This window comes from Choloepus didactylus, chromosome 7 (assembly GCF_015220235.1).
Source record: "Choloepus didactylus isolate mChoDid1 chromosome 7, mChoDid1.pri, whole genome shotgun sequence".
Taxonomy (NCBI): Eukaryota; Metazoa; Chordata; class Mammalia; order Pilosa; family Megalonychidae; genus Choloepus; species Choloepus didactylus.
Window position 1 is genome coordinate 122598062 of NC_051313.1, and position 27372 is coordinate 122625433.

At 38.0% G+C, this 27372-nt stretch overlaps 1 protein-coding gene across 1 annotated transcript; it reads left to right on the forward strand.

The window, feature by feature from the left end:
* The first annotated feature begins 9407 nt into the window (after positions 1 to 9407).
* Positions 9408 to 10355, forward strand: LOC119540742 (olfactory receptor 5V1-like). Its single transcript, XM_037844707.1, is given in 1 exon segment — positions 9408 to 10355. A coding segment is annotated over 1 exon segment (948 nt).
* The last annotated feature ends 17017 nt before the right edge of the window (positions 10356 to 27372 follow it).

Sequence of the window (27372 nt, forward strand, 5' to 3'; positions counted from 1 at the left end):
CAGAAACACGCCCCATATACAGGACAGGCAACACCAACTACACACGCAAGCTTGGTACACCAATTGGACCCCACAAGACTCACTCCCCCACTCACCAAAAAGGCTAAGCAGGGGAGAACTGGCTTGTGGAGAACAGGTGGCTCATGGACGCCACCTGCTGGTTAGTTAGAGAAAGTGTACTCCACGAAGCTGTAGATCTGACAAATTAGAGATAAGGACTTCAATAGGTCTACAAACCCTAAAAGAACCCTATCAAGTTCAGCAAGTGCCACGAGGCCAAAAACAACAGAAAATTATAAAGCATATGAAAAAACCAGACGATATGGATAACCCAAGCCCAAGCACAAAATCAAAAGACCAGAAGAGACACAGCACCTAGAGCAGCTACTCAAAGAACAAAAGATGAACAATGAGACCATAGTACGGGATATGAAGGAAATCAAGAAGACTCTAGAAGAGCATAAAGAAGACATTGCAAGACTAAATAAAAAAATGGATGATCTCATGGAAATTAAAGAAACTGTTGACCAAATTAAAAAGATTCTGGACACTCATAGTACAAGACTAGAGGAAGTTGAACAACGAATCAGTGACCTGGAAGATGACAGAATGGAAAATGAAAGCATAAAAGAAAGAATGGGGAAAAAAATTGAAAAAATCGAAATGGACTTCAGGGATATGATAGATAATATGAAACGTCCAAATATAAGACTCACTGGTGTCCCAGAAGGGGAAGAAAAGGGTAAAGGTCTAGGAAGAGTATTCAAAGAAATTGTTGGGGAAAACTTCCCAAATCTTCTAAACAACATAAATACACAAATCATAAATGCTCAGCGAACTCCAAATAGAATAAATCCAAATAAACCCACTCTGAGACATATGCTGATCACACTGTCAAACACAGAAGAGAAGGAGCAAGTTCTGAAAGCAGCAAGAGAAAAGCAATTCACCACATACAAAGGAAACAGCATAAGACTAAGTAGTGACTACTCAGCAGCCACCATGGAGGCAAGAAGGCAGTGGCACGATATATTTAAAATTCTGAGTGAGAAAAATTTCCAGCCAAGAATACTTTATCCAGCAAAGCTCTCCTTCAAATTTGAGGGAGAGCTTAAATTTTTCACAGACAAACAAATGCTGAGAGAATTTGCTAACAAGAGACCTGCCCTACTGGAGATATTAAAGGGAGCCCTACAGACAGAGAAACAAAGACAGGACAGAGAGACTTGGAGAAAGGTTCAGTACTAAAGAGATTCGGTATGGGTACAATAAAGGATATTAATAGAGAGAGGGAAAAATATGGGAAACATAAACCAAAGGATAAGATGGCCGATTCAAGAAATGCCTTCACGGTTTTAACGTTGAATGTAAATGGATTAAACTCCCCAATTAAAAGATATAGATTCGCAGAATGGATCAAAAAAAATGAACCATCAATATGTTGCATACAAGAGACTCATCTTAGACACAGGGACACAAAGAAACTGAAAGTGAAAGGATGGAAAAAAATATTTCATGCAAGCTACAGCCAAAAGAAAGCAGGTGTAGCAATATTAATCTCAGATAAAATAGACTTCAAATGCAGGGATGTTTTGAGAGACAAAGAAGGCCACTACATACTAATAAAAGGGGCAATTCAACAAGAAGAAATAACAATCGTAAATGTCTATGCAACCAATCAAGGTGCCACAAAATACATGACAGAAACATTGGCAAAACTAAAGGAAGCAATTGATGTTTCCACAATAATTGTGGGAGACTTCAGCACATCACTCTCTCCTATAGATAGATCAACCAGACAGAAGACCAATAAGGAAATTGAAAACCTAAACAATCTGATAAATGAATTAGATTTAACAGACATATACAGGACATTACATCCCAAATCACCAGGATACACATACTTTTCTAGTGCTCATGGAACTTTCTCCAGAATAGATCATATGCTGGGACATAAAACAAGCCTCAATAAATTTAAAAAGATTGAAATTATTCAAAGCACATTCTCTGACCACAATGGAATACAATTAGAAGTCAATAACCATCAGAGACTTAGAAAATTCACAAATACCTGGAGGTTAAACAACACACTCCTAAACAATCAGTGGGTTAAAGAAGAAATAGCAAGAGAAATTGCTAAATATATAGAGATGAATGAAAATGAGAACACAACATACCAAAACTTATGGGATGCAGCAAAAGCAGTGCTCAGGGGGAAATTTATAGCACTAAACGCATATATTAAAAAGGAAGAAAGAGCCAAAATCAAAGAACTAATGGATCAACTGAAGAAGCTAGAAAATGAACAGCGAACCAATCCTAAACCAAGTAGAAGAAAAGAAATAACAAGGATTAAAGCAGAAATAAATGACATAGAGAACAAAAAAACAATAGAGAGGATAAATGTCACCAAAAGTTGGTTCTTTGAGAAGATCAACAAGATTGAGAAGCCCCTAGCTAGACTGACAAAATCAAAAAGAGAGAAGACCCATATAAACAAAATAATGAATGAAAAAGGTGACATAATTGCAGATCCTGAAGAAATTAAAAAAATTATAAGAGGATAGTAGGAACAACTGTATGGCAACAAACTGGATAATGTAGAGGAAACGGACAATTTCCTGGAAACATATGAACAAGCTAGACTGACCAGAGAAGAAATAGAAGACCTCAACCAACCCATCACAAGCAAAGAGATCCAATCAGTCCTCAAAAATATTCCCACAAATAAATGCCCAGGGCCAGATGGCTTCACAGGGGAATTCTACCAAACTTTCCAGAAAGAACTGACACCAATCTTACTCAAAATCTTTCAAAACATTGAAGAAAATGGAGCACTACCTAACTCATTTTATGAAGCTAACATCAATCTAATACCAAAACCAGGCAAAGATGCTACAAAAAAGGAAAACTACCGGCCAATCTCCCTCATGAATATAGATGCAAAAATCCTCAACAAAATACTTGCAAATCGAATCCAAAGACACATTAAAAAAATCATACACCATGACCAAGTGGGGTTCATTCCAGGCATGCAAGGATGGTTCAACATAAGAAAATCAATGTATTACAACACATTAACAAGTCAAAAGGGAAAAATCAATTGGTCATCTCAATAGATGCTGAAAAAGCATTTGACAAAATCCAACATCCGTTTTTGATAAAAAGACTTCAAAAGGTAGGAATTGAAGGAAACTTCCTCAACATGATAAAGAGCATATATGAAAAACCCACAGCCAGCATAGTACTCAATGGTGAGAGACTGAAAGCCTTCCCTCTAACATCAGGAACAAGACAAGGATGCCCGCTGTCACCACTGTTATTCAACATTGTGCTGGAAGTGCTAGCCAGGGCAATCCGGCAAGACAAAGAAATAAAAGGCATCCAGATTGGAAAAGAAGAAGTAAAACTGTCATTGTTTGCAGATGATATGATCTTATATCTAGAAAACCCTGAGAAATCGACGCTACAGCTACTAGAGCTAATAAACAAATTTAGCAAAGTAGCGGGATACAAGGTTAATGTACATAAGTCAGTAATGTTTCTATATGCTAGAAATGAACAAACTGAAGAGACACTCAAGAAAAAGATACCATTTTCAATAGCAATTAAAAATTCAAGTACCTAGGAATAAACTTAACCAAAGATGTAAAGACCTATACAAAGAAAACTACATAACTCTACTAAAAGAAATAGAAGGGGACCTTAAAAGATGGAAAAAATATTCCATGTTCATGGATAAGAAGACTAAGTGTCATTAAGATGTCAATTCTACCCAAACTCATCTACAGATTCAATGCAATCCCAATCAAAATTCCAACAACCTACTTTGCAGACTTGGAAAAGCTAGTTATCAAATTTATTTGGAAAGGGAAGATGCCTCGAATTGCTAAAGACACTCTAAAAAAGAAAAACGAAGTGGGAGGACTTACACTCCCTGACTTTGAAGCTTATTATAAAGCCACAGTTGCCAAAACAGCATGGTACTGGCACAAACATAGACATATAGATCAATGGAATCGAATTGAGAATTCAGAGATAGACCCTCAGATCTATGGCCGACTGATCTTTGATAAGGCCCCCAAAGTCACTGAACTGAGTCATAATGGTCTTTTCAACAAATGGGGCTGGGAGACTTGGATATCCATATCCAAAAGAATGAAAGAGGACCCCTACCTCACACCCTACACAAAAATTAACTCAAAATGGACCAAAGATCTCAATATAAAAGAAAATACCATAAAACTCCTAGAAGATAATGTAGGAAAACATCTTCAAGACCTTGTATTAGGTGGCCACTTCCTAGACTTTACACCCAAAGCACAAGCAACAAAAGAGAAAATAGATAAATGGGAACTCCTCAAGCTTAGAAGTTTCTGCACCTCAAAGGAATTTCTCAAAAAGGTAAAGAGGCAGCCAAATCAATGGGAAAAAATTTTTGGAAACCATGTATCTGACAAAAGACTGATATCTTGCATATATAAAGAAATCCTACAACTCAATGACAATAGTACAGTCGGCCCAATTATAAAATGGGCAAAAGATATGAAAAGACAGTTCTCTGAAGAGGAAATACAAATGGCCAAGAAACACATGAAAAAATGTTCAGCTTCACTAGCTATTAGAGAGATGCAAATTAAGACCACAATGAGATACCATCTAACACCGGTTAGAATGGCTGCCATTAAACAAACAGGAAACTACAAATGCTGGAGGGGATGTGGAGAAATTGGAACTCTTATTCATTGTTGGTGGGACTGTATAATGGTTCAGCCACTCTGGAAGTCAGTCTGGCAGTTCCTTAGAAAACTAGATATAGAGTTACCATTCGATCCAGCGATTGCACTTCTTGGTATATACCCGGAAGATTGGAAAGCAGTGACACGAACAGATATCTGCACGTCAATGTTCATAGCAGCATTATTCACAATTGCCAAGAGATGGAAACAACCCAAATGTCCTTCAACAGATGAGTGGATAAATAAAATGTGGTATATACACACGATGGAATACTACGCGGCAGTAAGAAGGAACGATCTCGTGAAACATATGACAACATGGATGAACCTTGAAGACATAATGCTGAGCGAAATAAGCCAGGCACAAAAAGAGAAATATTATATGCTACCACTAATGTGAACTTTGAAAAATGTAAAACAAATGGTTTATAATGCAGAATGTAGGGGAACTAGCAATAGAGATCAATTAAGGAAGGGGGAACAATAATCCAAGAAGAACTGATAAACTATTTAACGTTCTGGGAATGCCCAGGAATGACTATGGTCTGTTAATTTCTGATGGATATAGTAGGAGCAAGTTCACAGAAATGTTGCTATATTAGGTAACTTTCTTGGGGTAAAGTAGGAACATGTTGGAAGTTAAGCAGTTATCTTAGGTTAGTTGTCTTTTTCTTACTTCCTTGTTATGGTCTCTTTGAAATGTTCTTTTATTGTATGTTTGTTTTCTTTTTAACTTTTTTTTCATACAGTTGATTTAAAAAAGAAGGGAAAGTTAAAAAAAAAAAAAAGAAAAGAAAAACAAGGAAAAAAAAAAGATGTAGTGCCCCCTTGAGGAGCCTGTGGAGAATGCAGGGGTGTTCGCCTACCCCACCTCCATGGTTGCTAACATGACCACAGACATAGGGGACTGGTGGTTTGATGGGTTGAGCCCTCTACCACAGGTTTTACCCTTGGGAAGACGGTTGCTGCAAAGGAGAGGCTAGGCCTCCCTAGATTTGTGCCTAAGAGTCTCCTCTTGAATGCCTCTTTGTTGCTCAGATGTGGCCCTCTCTCTCTGGCTAAGCCAACTTGAAAGGTGAAATCACTGCCCTCCCCCCTACGTGGGATCAGACACCCAGGGGAGTGAATCTCCCTGGCAACGTGGAATATGACTCCCGGGGAGGAATGTAGACCTGGCATCGTGGGACGGAGAACATCTTCTTGACCAAAAGGAGGATGTGAAAGGAAATGAAATAAGCTTCAGTGACAGAGAGATTCCAAAACGAGCCAAGAGGTCACTCTGGTGGGCACTCTTATGCACACTTTAGACAACCCTTTTTAGGTTCTAAAGAATTGGGGTAGCTGGTGGTGGATACCTGAAACTATCAAACTACAACCCAGAACCCGTGAATCTCGAAGACAGTTGTATAAAAATGTAGCTTATGAGGGGTGACAATGGGATTGGGAAAGCCATAAGGACCACACTCCACTTTGTCTAGTTTATGGATGGATGAGTAGAAAAATAGGGGAAGGAAACAAACAGACAAAGGTACCCAGTGTTCTTTTTTACTTCAATTGCTCTTTTTCACTCTAATTATTATTCTTGTTATTTTTGTGTGTGTGCTAATGAAGGTGTCAGGGATTGATTTGGGTGATGAATGTACCACTATGTAATGGTACTGTAAACAATCGAAAGTACGATTTGTTTTGTATGACTGCATGGTATGTGAATATATCTCAATAAAATGAAGATTAAAAAAAAATAAGAACACAAATATGAAGGTTTTAATTAATTCATAGCTGAGCCAGGAAATAAACAATCATACTGATAATCAATTATCTGAATAAACAGATTCAAGTTAAAAGGCCCAGTGTTTAGTAAAAATAGATTTAACCATCAAGACACTGTAAGAATAGCACATCTCCATTAATAGTCACAAACACAAGCATAAGAGTTTGTAATTAATTATAATAATGCAATTTAATGAATCTAAATTGTATTAAAAACCAGTGAAGTATTTTTAAAACACATTCTGTTGTTATCAGTAAAGGGAAATAAATTTTTAAATAATTCGTTGGAGATGAGGATAACTCTTGGGGAGATGAGGTTGCTTTTCTTCACCTGCTAGCTATTATGACGTCTGCCAGACATTTTATCCTACTTAGATGCAGTTTTCATCTGGTAAAGTAGAATAGCACTGTTACTTATCTCACATATTGATGTAACAAGTAAATGAGGTGCTGCATGGAAAGTGCTCAGAGATGATCAGTGCCCTTTTCTACAGAGCACTTAAAATTATTTGGCCACACAGACACTGAGTCCTGCAGTAGCCAAAATCCAATGACTAGGTTTTTTAGATTGATGACCTGTACCACTGTGTTTCTAATTTTATGGGTGTGAGTTTGCTAAAATAAGGATAATCAGACACCAAACTTAGGAAGTCTTATTCAGTATGTGTATTACTGAAATTTATTACTGCAAAATTAAATGAATAAAACAATATAAATATTCATCAATAAAGATGGGGTATATGAAAAGTTTGCTATAATTATAGGAAGTTTTGTTTACACCTCAAGATCATTATCAGGAGAATATTTATCACCATGGAAAATGATCATAATATGGTGCTTAAGGAAAAAGGTTAAAACTATCATGTACATTCTAATTTCCATTTTGAATATAAATGCATGGAAAATAGATTAGGAAAGCATGCACCAAAATGTTAGTGGAGATTTATTTCATGGATATATTAAGGATTTTTAATGTTTTAATTTTATTTCTCTATTTCCTAATCTGGAACAAATGTGGATTTTAATCATAAAAGAATAAACAAAGACAGTAAAGCTGGGAAACACCATCTAAATGTGAAACCACCATGTCTCTTAAAACAACTCTAAAACATTTTACAATCTGAAGTAAGAAAACTCTCCTGGAATTGTGCTTTTTCAAGTAATTTAGGAATTGGAGAAGGAAAAATCACCAATAAAAAATGACTGGGGATTTATTTACAAACTCAAAAATATCCTTAATTATCAGGATAGTTGAGATGTTGAATTCATGACACTTTTTTTTTGGCCCACTTATCTTTGCCACTAATAACTTAGTAAGAAATGTAGTATAAGTTTTGATGAAAATATTGATGAGTTGTTACTGAAGTAAAGTGTCTAAGAGTGGTTGGATTGGGCACCTGAGGCTGTCCATCCCTCATGGTCAGACAGAGAGGTGTTTAGGAAAACCTGGAAATCTCAGAGTTTAGAACAAGAGGGCAAATTTCAGAGGAATATGTGGCTGACACCCCGTTATGCAAAGTCCAATGTTGCCCATAGCTGTTTCACATAGCTACATATAAAAGAGGAAAGGACAGACTGGGAGAGAGAGGGAGAGTGGGAGAGAGAGATAGCGTGAAAGAGAGAGAAAAGGACAGAATGAATAAAGAAGGAAAGGAAGAACAGAGAGAGAATTCCAAGAGGTTTTCAAAACACATGATCCAGTATATATATATATGTGTGTATATATATATATATATATATATATATATATGCAAAAAGACTGCATTTTTAAATCATATTTTTTTATTGGAGAATGTAACACATATACATACAAGTGATAATTTAAACAAATTTGATGAATAGTAGGACCTAATGGTGTTTCTACCTCTGCTTAATTCATGGTTGAAATTGATAAAGAGCAGGACTCTCTTTTCTTTAGTGAGGATATACTCTGCAAAGCAGTCTTCAATAATAGGTAACAACTGACATACAAGGTGAGACCTACTTGCTTGCTTGGTAGGAAATACAGCTCAAGATGTGGTTACACATAACTGGGTTTTTCTCCCTCTCTAGTGCTTATTAGCTATAAGATCTTTAAGATATTTATGGACTTTAAGAACATTATCTGCAAGATGAGGAAAGTAACATCCATTCTGAAGAATTGTGAGTATAAAATTCAAAAGGTGCATGATGAATCTTACTGCAATACATAGAATCTGGAAAACTAATATGTTCCCCTTAGTTTAAAAGATTCTCTGGTCTTAGAAGCAGTCACAATATCCAGGATACTTGCTTTTATCTATTTCCTCAGGTCCCACATATTTAAACCAAAAGGGCCTTTGTTTCAGGACACACTAACCATTTATCTCCTTGTTTTATTGGCCCAGTAATAGAAAGCAATAGAATCATTGGTGCTCTTTCTTTTTCACATACCTCTTCAACTTCATAACCTCTAGAATATAAAATATTAAATGGTATATCAGCCTTCAAGGATGGAAAGAGAGAGCAAGTATGGCTTTAAAGGAGCTAATGAAGCCCTAAGATTCTTCTACAAACTGTATGTGGCAACAGCATCCACACATCATCAAGAAAATGTAGGTGTACCTGACCCAGTCATTATTAACAAAAACCCCTAGGTGATATGGTGCCCTTTTATGATCTTATTTCTAATTTAAAACTACCTGTGCTGTGTATTATACCAAGATTTAATCTACAGGTGAAACACTGGATGTATCCCCATGAGTGTTGGTTAATAGTTTGTAAAGGGGTGCTGCTCCTCTGGGTTGGAATCTGATGTAGAGGGGAATGACTTTTATTTGCAGCATTTTTGTTTTCTTGTTTTGCAGACCATTGCAGCACATGATTATTGTAATCTGTGACTCCCTTTGCCTGGTGCCCAAAAGGAAATCAGACAACATCATGGAAGGAATGAACCAAACAGCTGTGTCAGAATTCATCATCTTGGGATTCTCCAACCTAAATGAACTGCAGTTTTTACTGTTCACCATCTTCTTTCTGACTTATGTCTGTACTTTGGGAGGAAATGTATTCATTATTTTGGTGAGCATGGCTGACCCACACCTACATACAACCATGTATTATTTTCTAGGGAACTTGGCCTTTCTTGATATCTGCTACACCACCACCAATGTACCGCAAATGATGGTGCATCTTCTGTCAGAGAAGAAAAGCATTTCTTATGGGGGCTGTGTGGCTCAACTTTTTGCATTTGTTTTCTTTGTAGGCTCAGAGTGCCTCCTCTTGGCAGCAATAGCTTATGATTGTTACATTGCAATCTGCAAACCCTTAAGATACTCAGTTATTATGAACAAAGTACTGTATAGCCAGTTAGCAGCCTCCTGCTGGGCTGGTGGTTTCCTCAATTCAGTGGTGCACACAGAACTGACATTCCACCTGCCCTTTTGTGGCAACAACCAGATTAATTATTTCTTCTGTGACATCCCCCCATTGCTGATCTTGTCTTGTGGGAACACTTCTGTCAATGAGCTGGCATTGCTCTCCACTGGGGTCTTCACTGGTTGGGCTCCTTTTCTATGTATCATCCTTTCTTACTTTTACATAATTTCCACTATCTTGAGGATTCGCTCTTCAGAGGGGAGATGAAAAGCCTTTTCTACGTGTGCTTCCCACTTGGTCATTGTCCTTCTCTATTACGGCAGTGCTATTTTCACATATGTAAGGCCAATCTCAACTTACTCATTGGAGAAGGATAGGTTGATCGCAGTATTAAACAGTGTTGTTGCCCCCATGTTAAACCCTTTAATTTACACATTGAGGAATAAGGATTTCAAAGAGGCTGTGAATGCTGTGGGGTTAAAGAGGCAGCTACCAATTTCCCTCTTTTGATATATAATGTTCATTCATCTGTGGTAAATAATCTTATATTGGAAAATTAACTTTTTTTCTATTTCAAATGCAATTTTATTGAGATATATCACATAACATACTGTCATCCAAAGTGTAGAAGCAATTGCTCACAATATTGTCATATAGTTGTGCATTCATCACAATTTTTGAACACTTGAATTACTCCAAAAAAAAAAGAATAAACATAAAAGTAAAAAGAAAAGAACAACCCAAACATCCCATCCCCCCATCCCTCCCTATTATTCATATGTTTTTGTTTCCATGTTTCTACTCATTTGTCCGTATGCTGCATAAAGGGAGTGTGAGCCACAAGGTTTTCACAGTCACACAGTCACAGCATGTAAGCTATATAGTTATATGATCATCTTTAAGAATCAAGGCTACTGAATTACAGTTCAATAGTTTCAGGTATTTCATTCTATCTATTCTAATATACTAAAAAATAACATGGGTTATCTATATAATGCATAATAATTACCTCCAGAATGACTTCTCAACTCCATTTGAATTTCTCAACCACTGAAACTTTATTTTGTTACATTTCTCTTTCCTGTTTTGGTCAAGAAAGTTTTCTCAATCCTACAGTGCTGGTTCCATGGTCATCCCTGGAAGTCATGTCCCACATTGCCAGGGAGATTTATACCCCTGGGAGTCATGTCCTACATGGGGGGAAGGCAGGAAGTACACCTGCTGAGTTGGGTTAAAGAGAGGCCACATCTGAGCAACAAATGTTGCTCAGGAATATTAGCTTTTCACCAGCCAGCTGTTTCTAGTGACATTCAATTTAGAAGATCATTGTGATATTGGGACAGATATTGAAAACATGTCACATTCAATCCTCAGTGCAAATATTCTTGAGTTTTTGTTGGTCTTATGGTGAGAGACAAAGATGCTACTTGTTAGATTTAACATTCTTATTATTCTTTCCACTCCTGAATCTTCCATCCAAAATATGGTGCCCCTTTTACATGCAATCTTTGTTTGATGGACTTCAAATCTGGGCATGTTCCTCCCTCTTCATGTTCCTCCCTATTTGTTGAGGACAAGTGAAAGACTTTCTCCTCATGCTCCCCATATATGTTTACCATACTTCTCTATTCTCACTACCTAAGTAAAGCTTTTAGCTATTCTTTATTAGGTTCTTCTTAATAAAGCAATATCATCAATAGGTTAATCTCTCAAATATATACTGATTTTGACAGAATTATGTGAATCATGATAAAGTGAGGTTTCATCTCCAGATCTGTTGCATTAGTGTTTTCACCCAATGCATGGACAAATGCCAGTTTATCTTCATGTTGGAAAGAAGACAATGATAAGTTCTCAATTCCAGCTTATATTCCTTACTCTATCCAAAAGGTGAAATATCCTTAAAAAATGTTCCTAAGTTACTATTTTATAGAATCTCTTAAGTTTAGAAAAACTTTTTCTTATTTAGACAACAGAAATAGGGAATAATATAAGAAAAGGAAGTTTTTTAGAGGAATACAAAATCTCAGAGTAACTGAATTTGGAACAGAGAGTAGGAATTACATATTTTAAAGAGAAAAGTACTAGATTATTGCTTTTTATATATCATAACCACATAAGGGAACACCATGAAAAGCCAGAGGACAAAGTAGTAGATGAGAGAAAGATATACTGACAAGAGGAAAAAGAGAAAATTGTAAAGGAAAGAGACTTAGAAATGTAAAGAAAAGTAATTACACAACCCACAGTGTAAGAATGTAAGAGAAAGAAAGACAGAAAGAGAAAGGTTCATAGTCTGGGAGGAGACAAGCCATCTAGCATCATCCCATTTCTCTCAGATGCATCTTCTTTTCCTTCCTATCCCTATTAATGTGTCCCTAGGTTACATCTTGATTTTTTTCCCCATTTCTGTACTGCTGCCATGGTCTCCTAAGGGAGTTCTTTGTCTCCATTCCAGCCCTGCTCTAATGTCCCCTGTTAATCACTTCTAAGCTAACTGTCTTAAAATGGTGCTATGTTAATCTCTTTCCCTGTTTTCAAAGGGGCATCCATTGGCTTATATACTCTCCATCTAATTCTTTTTATTTGTAATCACTGTGTTCAGTATTCTAATTACTACCTATCTTGTAACTCCATCTCCTTTAGAAACCTTAAATAGTTCTTGCTATGTATGGCTTGATTTTGCTGACTCCATCTCATCACTATGGACATTCCCTTAATTTGGAATTCATAGCCCATGATTATTTGATCAAAATTCCCTCCGTTCTCTATATTCTCATTCAAAATCTATTTTGTCTATAGCCTCCCTTCATCACTCCAACTAGTGTTTTCTCTTCCTTCTTAAGCCCTATGGCACTGCCAAGAATGGTGGAGTGGAGGGCAGTTTCTCAACTACTCTATGTAATATTACATTTTCTCACCATCCTGAGTAACGCTTTTCTTTCATAGCACTTACCATAAGTTATTATTATCTGAATTATGTGTCCTATTCCCTTCCTTATTTTATGAGCCTAGAAAAATACCTGGTTTATAGCAGGTGTTATATAAATACCATTGGTTAAATATATGAATGTACAAGACTAAAATGATATTTAGCATTCTGCATACAATTCTTTGCATTCTTATTACTTTTTATGATTCTAGTGAACATACCTCTCATAAGAAATGTATGTCATTGTATTCCCTACCTCCCCAACCTTGATGTTTTTATTCACTGTAAGAAATTATTATAGGATATTACATTTGTTGAATAGATAAACGAAATGGAGAGGGGGGAGGTGTGGATTATCTATATATAAAGATGAAGTTTAAGTTGAAATGAACTTCTGTAGTCACATACGTTCTTTACTTGATCAGACGGTGGTAGTTTTTTTTTTCTATGTTTACTCATAAAATATTCCCAAAGTGTGAGAAATCCAAGATTTAGTCCCTGACCATATGGCTTTCTATTTCAATATGGTCTAACTCCTTTCTTGTAGATGGCTTATAGTAGTACCCTATTCTTTCACTCATCCTATTAATCTCTGGTTTTTAATCCATGTATTTAGACCATTTATAGTATATGTAATTATTGATATGTTGGGATTTAGGTCTGCCATTATATTTGTTGTGTTTAATGTGTTCCCTTTGCTTTTTTGTTCATCTTTTTTCCTTTTTCTGCCTTCTTTTAAATTATTTGAACATTTAAGAATACTTCATTTTAATTCACCTATTTTGATATTGTTTATATCACTTAATTTTTAGTGGTTGCTCTTTTGATTAAAAATATACATAACTTTTAACATTCTACTTAGAATCAGTATTTTACCACATCACTTAGAATGTAAAAAATTTACTACCACTTTATCCTCCCACACTTCAGAATATAGTTGTATAACATAGTAAAACTATATACATTAAAAAAAACATCAGACAATGTCATAGCTTTAGCTTTCAACCATCAAACATATTTTAAATAATTCAAGAGTTGAAGAATCATATACTATCACTAATATTTACCATTTCTGTTGCTTTCTTCATTCCTGATGTCACAAGTGTCCTTTTGCTATCAATTCTTTTCTATCTGAAGAATTTCTTTAGAAATCCTTTTAGAGCAGTTCTGCTGGCTACAAATTTCTTATCTTTTCTTCATTTGAGAGCATCTTTATCTTACCTCATTCTTGAAGGATATTTTCACTGGATATAGAATTATGGGTTGATTTTTTTTTTTCTTGAAGAACTTTATAGTTGTTTTTTCACTTACTTCTGGCTTCCATGGTTTGTAATGAGCAATCTACAGGCATTTGAATCATTGGTTTTCTATAAATAATGTATGGTTTTTATCTGGCTGGTTTAAACATTGTTTTTCTTTAGTTTTCAGCAATTGACTATGGTTCTGGATTTTTTTGTATTAATTCTGAATGAGGTACTCTTATGTTCTTGAATCTGTAGATTTATGTCTTTCAACAAACTTTAGAAGTTTTCTGTCACTATTTCTTCAAATATTCTTTCACTGCTACACACTCTCTTTTCTACTGGAATTCTGATAACCGAAATGTTAGACCTTCTGTTATTGTTTAACAGTTTCCTGAGGTTCTGCTAATTTTTTCCCAGTATTTCTACCCTCTATTTTTCAGAGCAGATAATTTTTGTTGACCTTTCTTCAAGTTCCCTCTCTTTGCTTTGCCCTCTGCTATTGAGTCCATAACAGATGTTTATTTTGATCATTGTTCTAAAATTTCAATTTGCTTCTTCTTTATATCTTCTATTTCTTTGTGAAGACTTTGTATTATTCCATCTGTTTTAAGAGTGTTTTGATTGCTTGTTCAAATATTTTTATATCTACTTTAAATTCTTTGCCAGGTAATTCCAATATCTGTGTCTTTTCAGCATTGTCATCTTTCGATTGCTTCTTCCTGTGTGAGTTGAAAATTCTCATGGTTCTTAGTATACTGAGTAATTTTGAATTGTATCCTGGACATTTTGAATATTACATTATAAATCATGTTTAAATCCTATGGAAAATTTTGACACCTTTGTTGTAGCAAAACCAACCCAGATAAGTTCAAGTTGCAGGATCCAGGCCCCCTCCTATGGGTTCTGGTGCAATTTTAGTTCAGTTTGAAAGCCCTTGCAGTGTTCTTCAGATCTGTCCCAATTCTGTGCCACTCAATGGTCAGCCTGGGACTTGGCTGTGCTATTTGCTTTGCTATTTAGCATAGGAGCCACTCTTGTGCAATTGGAGAGTAACTTTCTTGAGCTCCAAACTCTCTGTTATTGTAAAGGCAAAAACAAATCTCAAAATATAAAAGGCTTAATTCTCCTTGTTGAGAATTAAAAGACTTTCTCCTCCCTCTCATCACTTAGTATTTACATTAGAAAACCTGTAATTGTAGGTTCTGTCTTTGTTCTTTTGAAATATAATCAAGGAATGTATCTACCCTATCTCCCAGTTTCCTGGGAAGAGATTAACATAACTTCAAGGGGGCATCTGGCTCCAAATTGTAAGCCTATTTCAGAAATACTTTGCGAATGTGCATGCAATGGAGTGTGCAGAATCTCTTAACCACTTAAAAAGGGTGAGATGTATCTCTGTATTTGCAATTTCTTTGTGAATTTCATGTGATGTATCACATATTGGTTTAATGCTTATTCAATAATAACAGTTTTTCTTTCTCTTCTACCTTTGTGAAGGGGTCTGGGTTGGGAAAAGATTTTGTTTTTAATTATATTTCTCCAACATAATCTCTCTGGTAACTTTTGATTCCCCGGGGGTCCCTATTTTGGTCCTCTAGCTAGAAACCTTGACTTTAGTTACCCCATTCTGCCACCCACTTCCTCAATTGCACTAACTGAGAGCAAGAAGCAGGAGGAAGAAGAAAGAGATAAAAAAAATCAGTGGGATTGGTTCCATACTTGTGGAACTGTAGCACCACGGAAAGGAGAGGAAGGTTCCCCTCCATCAGCATTTTGACTCTTGCAAGTTCGGTTCACACTGCTTCCTCTGTCACTGCTGCTACAGAATTGGCTGTGGATGAATGAACAGACAATAGAGGATTACTTCACTCTCTCTGAGCATTGGGAATTCCTTTCCCTTTTCATGTTCCTTGAGGCAGAGTTAGAGAGCTTCTCCTAGATCTCTTGCTGCTATGCTGTTAAATGCTGTGTTGCTACTGTTACTTCTGTGTATCTGCTTAAGTCCTGATTCCAGAGAGAAAATAATGGATAAGTTCACTGCCAGTCTGGTGGTTCTTTGAATCCTGGTGTTCCTTCCAAACCTACCTGGTAATATTTACTTGTGAGAATTGTTATTTAGTTTCCTGGGCTGCTCAAGAGTACACTGTGAAATGGGTTGGTTTAAACAATGGGGATTTATTTGATTATAGTTTTGAGGCTAAAAGAAAGTTGTTATCAAGGTGTCATGGTGATCCTTTCTCCCCCAAAACTGGTGTTCCGAGGCTGGCTGCCTGAAGTTCTTGGATCTTAGCTTGTTAAATGGCAAGGCACATGGTGGTGTCTCTGAATCTTTCTCTTCTCTTTTGGATTCTGCTGATGTCCAGCTTCTGGCTGCTCCCTCTGTGTCTGAATTTCATTCCACTTATAAAGGACTTCAGTCATAGGATTAAGACCCTTCATGATTGTTGGTGGCCACATCTTCTAACTGAATTAACTTCATCAAAAAGTTCTCCTTAAAATGAGTTCATACCACAGGAATGGATTAAATTTAAGAACATGTTTTTCTGGGGGTACATATAGCTCCAAATCACCAAAAGTGTGCACAAATAACTTCTGTATTCATCCTGTTCTGGTTTGATACTGCACTTGGTGGGAAAGACAGGATGAGTGTGCATACTCTATCCTACTTGGAACCAGGACATATATTTTGAAGTTTAATTAAACTTAAGTAAAACAAAATAGTCAGTGCTGCTTATTTCTTCCAGATGCAGTGTCCATCCTATTTTCAGTGCTGCCAGTATTGGAGGGGATTACTGATAACAGCAATCATATGTGGGGGAATAGCTATGAGACAGTGGAAGTACCAGCTTGCAAGTAGAAGACTTGTATTTGATGTTAGACATTTCTGCTGAATACTATTGTGATCTTATTCAGTGTCACTATGGTTTCCTTTACTTTAATTTTTTTCTGTAAGTGAACATAATTTTTAAAACCATAAATGCTAATGTACTTTGTGAACTAAATAATCACAGGAAAATAACACATTCCTTTAGGGTGGTAGAATGATGAGAGCTAACATTTCTTATGTGCTTATCATGTGTTACACTTTTCATGTGATTAGTACATACTAACCCATTTAATATTCACAACAGGAACATAAGAAAGGTACTATTCCTTTCTTTTTCACAGATAAATAACTGAGCCAAAGAATTCTTAATTAGCTTTCCTAAGGTCACACACCTAATGAGCAATGGGACCATTGTTCCAACTCAAGCAATCTGATTCAAAGGCTTTATTCTAACTGGAATATATACTATATTGAGAATTACCAGCATGGCTTGTTTTCAGTGGAATGAAAAAAAGAGTGAAACACTGAATCAGTGTATTTTGAGTAAGATTATTCCAGCACATTTAACCAGAAAACAAGGAATTTGGAATTTTGAAGTTTGAATGTGTAACCAATTGTTCCAATCCAGATTAGCCTCAAGACCAAAGAACACACTTGACACAGAGTTATGCATGAGTTTAATTAGGACTTAAGGAGCAGGACATGATTTTTCCCAATGATAGCATGTTGGGAGAATGAAGTCAGTGTTTCACCATTCCACACACAGAGAGAGAGAGAGGATTGTCAAGGGGGGTTGGGTGGGAGGGTGGTGTTTATAAAGGTTTGTGACAATAGACTTTCTCATGAGATTTGATTACAACAGGATCTCTCAAGTTTGGATTACAAGGCCTCCCAAGATTTGGTTACTAACTGTCATTAGGGGAGGGACGTCTTAATGCTTTCCTCTCTGGGTGGGGGAGGGCTCTGTTGCCTGGCCATGTAGTTAGCTGCATGTATCTCATAATGTTGGAGGGGGTGGGGCCTTGGGCTCTGGTTCCTCACAATCCACCCCCACACAGCAGACTACATTAACCATAGGACACATATTGCAGGATAAGAGATAGCAGAACACTAGGACACTCCCCCATACAGAAATAACAACCCCACAAAGAGATGCTACTGACAACTAATAAATTCTGGGCTTATTTTCCAATAAGTTGAATCCTGCCATGACAGCAGGGTGTTCTGTGCAGCCCAATATGCAGGAGTTACAGTACAAGAAAGGCTGGTAGTACCTAAAGGTGGCAAGTCCATGCAAACCTGATATTGGGCTGAATTGTGGGCATGAATTACTGCTGAGGCCCTGGGGTGCTATGAGTGAACAGAAAGATGTTTATGGGGAACAATATGGGACAATTCCTGCTGATATACAAGGTAGGTTTCACAGAAGAGTCCCTGCAGAACAGGTGCTATGAGGTGGGTATTAGATATCACACTTTTCTCCCCTGAAATTGCATGGAGTCTTCTTGAGTTAAATCTACAGTTAGCTTAGGTAGCTTAAGTCATACATACAGTATCTTGAGGTATGGAGGGTCCAGGGATGGTTTTATACACACACACACACACACACACACACACACACATATATATGTGTGTGTGTGTGTGTCTTAAATCTCGGGTGACTCCAAATTCCCCATGGGCTTAGGATTCTCAACCAGAGTGGCTGCATCAGCCACAACCATGGTCAATTGACCTTATTTTCCCCAATTTCTAATACTTGTGGCACAGGCAAGAGCAAGTTATTTTCATCTCTGTGTCATGGTTGTAATGTTGCTGGTCCTTTTACTCCAATTCACAGCACTTGCATGAGTCTATGGTTACCAATTCAACAGGAGTGAGAGCGGCTGCTCAAGATCATGAATTGAGGCTGGTGAGGGCTGGATATAACTAACAGGTCCACTGCTGTAGGGATAGTTTGTTAGCTTTTAGCTGCTCTTTTAAAAGCCCATACATTCTTTCAGTTAACCCCACTGCTATGGGGTTATATGGCAAATGAAATATCCATAAGATGTCATGTTCAGTAGCACAGGCTTGAGTTAATTGTCCCATAAAATGGGTCCCTCTCTCACTGTCCACATGTGTGCGGACCCCAAAGAAAGTACTTAATTTCTCTAGGCTATATATTGCAGCCCTCTGGTTTACTTTTCCTACTTGGAAGACCAGTAACAGCCCAGTAGCTTTGTCTATGACTGTAAAGGCATATTTTGCACACTCAGATAAGGGAAGGGGCCCAAGATAGTCTATTTTCCATCTGGTGACTGGGATCTGCTCATGGCTGATGTGCCTGAGTTGGTGAGGACGCATTCTTGGTCATCACAGTGAGCAGGAGGAGCAGGTATCCATGATATATTTCAGCTGTTGCCTTGGGATGAGCAACTGGAATTGCTGCACCAGCCTCCACAGAGTCTGGTTTCCTCAGTGTCTTGTTTCCCTATATAGCCATTGTGCAGCCTCATGCAATGCTGGCTTCAGGCTATGAACTTTTGCTAAAGTATCTGCTTCAATATTGCCAGGTAATAAGTCAGTACAAATAGTGCATCTTCTGGTTCATGAACAATGACCATCCATACAACCATTGGCTGCTTTTCATAGTCCTAGTTTCCCACCATATAGTGTCCATCATGTCCAGGTTGTGGGCTGATCATGTGCTCATCCATCAGTATACCAGGCAGACTTTGGTATACTGCCATATCTGCCAACAGTGAACACAGAAACAGCAACCTCTGGAGGATCAGCAGGGAGGGGCTAGCATTGTTTTTACACATAGGAAACTGGTCCTAGAATATCATGCATTTCTCTACTTTAGGGGCTGTTGTTAAAGACACTTTGGATAGGCTTTCCATTTTATCAGAGTGCTTAGCCAAGAGCTCCCTGAATGCAGTTTATTTGCTATGGTTTTTATCCAACCCTGTATGGGGATAGCAGTGTGCAATGAAATGGGGTATTTTTGGGTTAGTCCTTCAATTTGCAGCAGGGCATTATAGGCAGCACACTGTTATTTTTCTAAGGGACTATGCCGCAGTTCAGCTCCTTTCCAGAGCTGAGACCAAAAGCCAGTGGGAACTTGCTTTTCCTGTTGCCTTTTCCACAAGCCCCACCCAAAGCCAATATCAGTACTGACCATGTCTAATTCACAAGGCACATCTGGATCCACTCTCCATAAATCCTGAGCCTGTGCAATAGCCCATTTGGTTTTTTCAAAAGCAGTGTGCTGTGGAACATCCCATTCTCATGTTTTTCCTTTCCTAACTAGGATATACAAAGGTTTTAGAATCTGCACTAAATGGGGTATAAATGGTCTCCAATAACCCAACAAACCAAGGAAAGCCATGAGCTGTTTAGGAATATGTGTAGTGGGGTAACTTTGCACTTTGTCAACAACAGCAGAGAGAATAATCTTAGCAGTAGTTTCCAATTCTGCAAGAGAGTTACCTCTCAACATAACGTCATCAAATGAAAGAGAGTGATCTCTGTTGGACGTTTCCACATTTTAAATCTTGAGCCAACCAAACCATGGCAGATAGTGTCCATTGTTGTCTTTCCACATGAAGGCAAATGCAGGCTGGCTGGAGGAGTCTAAGGAGATACTAAAAAGAGTGTTAACAATGCCTAACACAAAATGAAACTTGCCTAATTGCATACTTATATCCTGTAACAAAGTAGTTACATTTGGTACAGCTGCAAACAAAGGAGGAGTTACTTTGTTAAGCTCTCTATAATCAATAGTCATTAGTTTTTCTTACTGGCTGGACTGGACTATTTAATGGGCTGTTAGTGGGGATTATAATGCCCATTCTCTCTAATCCTTGATAGCAGTAATTTCTTGATGTTTCCCTGGCAACCTATATTGATACACGGCTACTGTGCATCTCGGGGTGGGTAACTTTATTGGTGATCACTTAACATGTCCTCTTTGGACAGTTTTGACCACTCAGCACCAGAGAGGGATTTCACCTACAGTAGTTCGCACAGTGATATTCTGCAAAATGTCAATTCCTAACATATATTCTAGAATAGGAGACATGTACACTGTACTTTTGAGGTAGTAGCTGGCTAATCTGCATTAGTAATTGTGTTGCTTTAATACTTTGGTCTCTATATTCAGCAATGGCTAACATAAGCCCTCTGGGCTCTGGCTGTTTTCCACATATTGGGGTGTATTTTGCTTCAGTATTCACTAGTGCTGAAATTTTATATTCATTGGTGGGGCACCAGAAAATAGTTAACTCAGTATGCAACCTCTGATCCCCTAGCTTTTATTTGGGGGGATCTTGATCCATCCCTTGTGCAAGGAGAAAAGGGGCTTGTCATGCCTCCTTGGCAGGGGGCACAGTGGGCTCTTTTTACCATAAGGGTTGAGTTTTTTGACCAGAGATCTGTTCTCCCTCTGGTGATCTGGTTCTAAATTTGGTGTATCTCTGCCTTTTTGGTAACTTACTCTATAACCTTACTAGAACAGTGTTGGGCTGTCAGTTTTAGTGCTGGTGGCTAAGTCAGCCCACATCTGTCTGTGTGACACATGGTTTGGACAGTCATGTCTTTGTGTGGCATGGCCTGTAGCCCTGACTCCAGCCACTTTTCACTTCAGGCATTCAGGTTCTCCTAGATCTGCTACTACTTAGGCAACCCTGGAGATGGGTTGCCCCACCAAGGTGCTAAGATTGGACACCAGTGTCCTGTACCATTGATTTGGCACACTCTGTAAGATTGCATTTTTTTATGCCCCTGGTGAAAATTTTGTTGTCTGATCCCACAAAGTTAGCAGCATAAACTGCATGTTTCATTCCTAGCACCCTTGTATATCTTGTAATTCATCAAGTGTGCTCCAGTGGGGGTGCCCTGGGGCATGTCCTGCACATGGGGCCAAGTTTCTTTACACTGAGTCACTAACCAATAGTGAGCTGGACTCAGGTCTGGTGGCTAAGGAATATTTACATTGGTGGAGGGAAGGGTGAATGGTAATAGGGACCAATTTGCTAATTTCATGTCCTGAAAGCAGGATTCCCTCTGTGCCAGTATCCCACAGGCACAGCAGGCAATTTGGTAAAATTTCTTTGTTTTTTTCTGTATTGATTCCAAATTTCCTGTAACTCAGTGGCAGTAAAATCCTGCATTGTAACCAGCACTTTTTGGTCAGGAGGTGCTGCTAGGGCACTGGCAGCTGCAGCACAATCTCCCCCCACCCCCACCTGGGGTCAAGATACTGTATTTGCTCTGTTTTGATCTTTTGTTGGAGCAGAGGACAAATGTACTTACTTTCCTCAATTTCAGATTCCCAGTCAGGTGGAGGAGTAAGCTCATCTGAAGAAAAATCAATAGGTTCTCATACTTTGGTGTCCCAGTCAGAAGAAGCCATGATATACCTGACTTGCCCTTTGGGCAGCTTGCACCCTCTTACTCTAGCATACAGGCATGCTAATGTCTCTAAACTTTTTCTATATAGTATAACCTCTCATTTAATGCATCCTTCAAATCTGCTTGTGGTATCCACATGTTTCTTTCTAACTTAAGTTCCCCTTCTAAGTGGTGAACCTCAGCTTTGACTTCCAGAATCTCTTCCATGGCTGAAAGCACAGCTCCTAATAGAGGCCATGAAACAGCCATGGAAGCATAATGGCTCTCCCTTTTCTTATGAAATCATAACCATCCGCCTGTTGCAGGAGAACCAGAAACTCAGCTGGGGAGTTCTGGGCATCACCGTTCTCCCTCAGCAGCTCCCACTCATTCAGGAGGGTGCCAGCCCTACCCACATGGACATTTCAGGCCATCCCGGTATTCCCCCTGGTCTGCCCATTACAGCCAGTGGTTCCTTGGCCTCTTGGCTGGCTTGCCAGATGTTCCAACCCAGATTAGCTCCATGACCAAAGAACATACCTGGCATGGAATTACCCGTAAGATTTATTAGGGACTTACAAAACAGGAGATGATTTTTTCCCAGTGGCAGTTGGTTGGAAGAGTGAAGTCAGTGTTCTGCCATTCCACAGAGAGAGAGATAGAGAGAGAGAGAGAGAGAGAGAGGTGTACCAAGGAGGGGGGGTTAGGGGAGGAAAGTTTTAATGCTTTCCCATCCGGGGCGGGGGGGGGGGGGGGGCTTGTTGCCTGGTCATCCATGCAGCTGTGTGTATCTCAGTAGCAGAGGAAGGGGCAGGGTCCAAGGCTTGGTTCCTCACAGTGAGAAATTAAGAATTAATAAATAATTATGATTACTGAATCATTGTATAGATGTTTTTTTCCTTTCTATATTGTAGAATAGCCAAAATTAATACCTGAAATTACTGAAAGGCATCTAGTCTCAGCCATGTTTATACTTTTGCAATGGCTATTCTAGACTTGCCTCACCGATATTTATGCCTACCATTGTAATGGTTATTCTATCCTAGCTTCAGTCCTGCTTATATTTGCTATTGTAATGGTAACAACTCCATCTCCCCTTATTTGAATCCATAAAATCCCTGAACTACTTAGGCTCAGGGAGACAGATTTTGGGGCCAATAAGTCATTTAATCTCCTGCTTCATTCATAGCACTAAACTCTTCCTCTCTTTGAACCTCCTCTGTCATGGCTAAGTTGTTATGCAAACCAGGCAGAGACACCACATTTGTTTGGTATCAATCACATTCTCCTAATGTAGAGAGTAGTCAAATAGCATTACCCTGTAGGTCCCTACAGGATTTATTCCTTCTCTGAGACTGCAGGTTATAGCAATTGTTAATCACTGAGATGAGGAAAGAGTTCAGCCATTTTATACAGAGCAAGCAGCATCTGCTCAAAGCCATCATTTTACAGTTTCTCTGCAATTAAAAAAAAAGGTCTTCCTGGAAATTGGCTGTTGGTCTACTAGTAGGTCACTCGGGACTCATTAGGAAACTTACAGATAATTGTATTATTAAAATGTAATGAAGATTTTCACAAAGTTAGTAAGCACTTAATTATTTTGGTGTCTCAAAAGATGATTCAACAGGGCATATGAACCAAACATTTTCAAGATCATTTCAAAGGTGCCAGCTTTGTTAGGCAGTCACCAGGGCTTCTATGTCAATTTTACCTGATGGTTTTAGCAATTACTCTTGGAAGAGGCCTCTGGGGGCAGACCACTTAACAAGCAACATGGAGATAAACTGTCTTCACAGGCTTCCCCAGGGAAAAAAGAGTAACTGAACACAAAGCATGCGACTGTAAAGTAGAAAAGAGTATGTTAGGAAACCTCTGGGGTGTTTACTTTTCTTTAAGAGCTGCTAACCCCAGAATGAATGAGAACTGGATCCTTGTTAATATTAATGTATTCTCATCTAATCACTCAATCAGTTATTCCCTCAGTTCTGCTATACTGGATAATTGTTATAATAGCCTACCATATTCAAAATTCTAATTAAGCCACAAATCAAATAATAATTCAGTTAATATGTAATTGTAAAAAAATGTGCCCCATCTTACAACATGGAAACTGTTTTTCACTTGATATTTACATTGTAGCATTAAAATTTTTTCAGTTTTATAATTAAAAATCATGTTTTTTACAGTTTACTATTACTCAAAAAACATGGTATAGAATTTTTATATATGACCACAGTTTGCTGTCAGGTATGCAGTCAGATATTTTTTATTAGATGATCTATAAATTATTTTTATCCAGCTTTCAAAAGTTATATCATATTATAAACATTTATAATTATGCACGTACTTGCAAAGCTATATGCAGATTGCAGACACACATATATAGATACATATAATGAACTGTGTGTATATTAAAATGTTTTTCTAATAAAACAGTATAATAAAACTTATGTTTACTAATAAAAATTAGTAAAAGGTTTACTTAATTGGTTTGTTTGCCTTAGACTTACATTAAATTTGTTTGTATCTTGAAGCACATGCTAGGAGACTGGTGGGGGGAGACAACTGGTAAATTAGATAATATTAAAAATTTGATTTATGATTCAAAATTACACCATGGTAAAATTCAGAAAGCAGATAATTTCCATTTGAATTAAGTAATGGATGTTTTTAACACCACATTAAATTGTGTTCTCTGCCATTTTGAAAGTGATAAAGGTTTATGTACGGTGCCAAGTTAATAACATGAGAATGCCCTGACATAATGTGCCTCTGCTTCATGCAATAATTTATTAGTTGGTATTGAATAGTCAATGCTTTTGCATATTTTAAGAAGTAAAATGTATGACAGCCATGCAATTAAATATGGTCCTCCTGTTCCTTTACCATATCCTTCCATTTCCCTCCAAAACACTGCTACTAGTTTCTTGATACACACACACACACACACAGACATGCACACACACACACACACACACACACACATAATTGGGATAAAAAATCAGGGTCAAGTTGATTAGCAAAAAGCTATGCAAATAATTAAATTCAATGAGAATTATTATCTTATTTTGGGCTACCTTTAAAGCAGAACCTGGAACAAGGCTTATAATTAATTTGGGAATTGAGTTTGGAAGCAAAATTGGGGAGAATGAGGCAAGGAAGTCAAGTCAGGAAAGTACACATTATTAAGTTATGCTGTGTGGAATGAGTATGCAGTCTTGCTGGGCACCCCTGAGAACTACAAAGACTATTCAATTCCAAATTGGGTCTCTGAAATGTGAGAGGCTGAGGCATTTATCAACTGATTCATTACCCAGTGGTTGAGGTTTCCCCTTGACCACAACTCTTCCTTAATTCTAGACTCTGCTGACTCACACACTGAGGAGGCTTTTCTTTTTTCTTTTTTCTTTTCTTTTTTTTTTTTTTTTTTGGATTTTGAGAGAAACCTGTGGCAGAAAAGTGAAGATATACTGAGGTGAGTATGTGAGAAGACTTCAGCATGCATGGAGTTGTCTATCATAGTAATGCTGGATCCAAAGGTAGGGGGATAAGGGCCATAAAAATATCTGCTACACCTTTGCAGTATGGTCTGGAAGAAAACAGTCAAAAGATGCCTCAAAAATATTGGCTTGTAACATAAGGTAAGTTGAAATAAAAAGTAAACTAGATAAAGAAACAGTAGGGCTGAAGATACTTAATTTTATCATCACAAACCTAATATAAGTTAAGCACTCATTATTCTTCTCACTAAATTTCTACCTATTAAATGCATAAGCAAATGTACATATAAACACATATTTTATGAGGGCAAATAATAGATATTCCTAACCCAGACTTTGGGTTAGGGAGGCCCCGTACAAGATAAAAGTGTTCTGAGTTGATACCTGAAAGAAGACTGTGGAATGGCTAGAAAAAATGGAGTGAAGGAAGAGCTTTCTGGGACAATGTACAATTGAGCTAAACAAAAAGTTGAGAAAGACAGACTGCTTGAAGAATGAATAGAGCACAGAAATTTTAAGTGATGGAGAGGAACATCAAGAGGTGAACCAAGATACAAAGAGAACATATCATGAAAGGACTACAAAGCCATGTTAAGAACTTTAGAAGAGTGACATCATCAACATGGCAATGCATGACATCCCCTGAAAAACCTCCCTAGAGATTCAGTGAATAAAAGAATATTTCTTACTTGCTTAAAACTCTAAAGGACAGTAGAAAATGGAGAAGGACCCCATAAATGCTGAAGTGAAGAAAAAAACATAACACCCTCACTCAGTCCTGTGCAGCCTAGGAGTCTTTCAAAGACAGAGCAGCTGTGATCCCTCTCTCCAACCACTGTCACTGACTATGGAGGTACTCACAGCATATTAGAACCCCACACATATCCAGGCACAGGGTCCCAAGTCTGCAAAGACCCAGGGCAGAATGCAAGCCACTTGGGAGTGCTGCATGCATAAGGGCCCCAGGGGTGGGGTGGGAGAAGGGAGAGAGAAGCCACGGCTGGTGACTGGTGCTCTAACTCAGCCCAGTTTCTTTTGGTTGGACCACTTAAATACAAAATGGACTTTTCTGGAGTGACCCACTTTTCTAGCTTGACTCCATCTGGCTCCCCTGGGTGGGATACCCTAACATGGGTCTCCTGGGTGGGGATACCATAACAGGAAAGAAACCAGAGGCAGAAGAGAGAGAGAGAGAGAGAGAGAGAGAGAGAGAGAGAGAGAGAGAGAGAGAGAGAGAGAATGGAAAGGGAAGGTGAAATTGAAATGCTGCAAGACAAGAAGTTGCCAGACTGAAAATTACAAGGAAAATGGGGCACTAAGTGGGGAGAGAATTTAAACAAATCATAGGAGATGAGGATAAAATTCTGCACAGAAACCAACAGAACAGATCAGTATTCCTGGAGAAGAAACAGAGGATAAAAGCTTTCTCTTGGAGGTGAAACAATTGCACAAATAGAGCAATCTTAAAAATTGCACTGCATATACAGGGCAAGAATCAATGAAAAAGAGCTGAAAAAATCTGACTGGTTAAACACAGGCTATTCTAAATGTCTAGAATAAATTGAATCAAGTGTCAAATAAAAGCCTTAACACAAATGCAATCAACAATAAAAATCCAGGCAAGAGAGAGAAACTGATCTTCAGAGTTAAC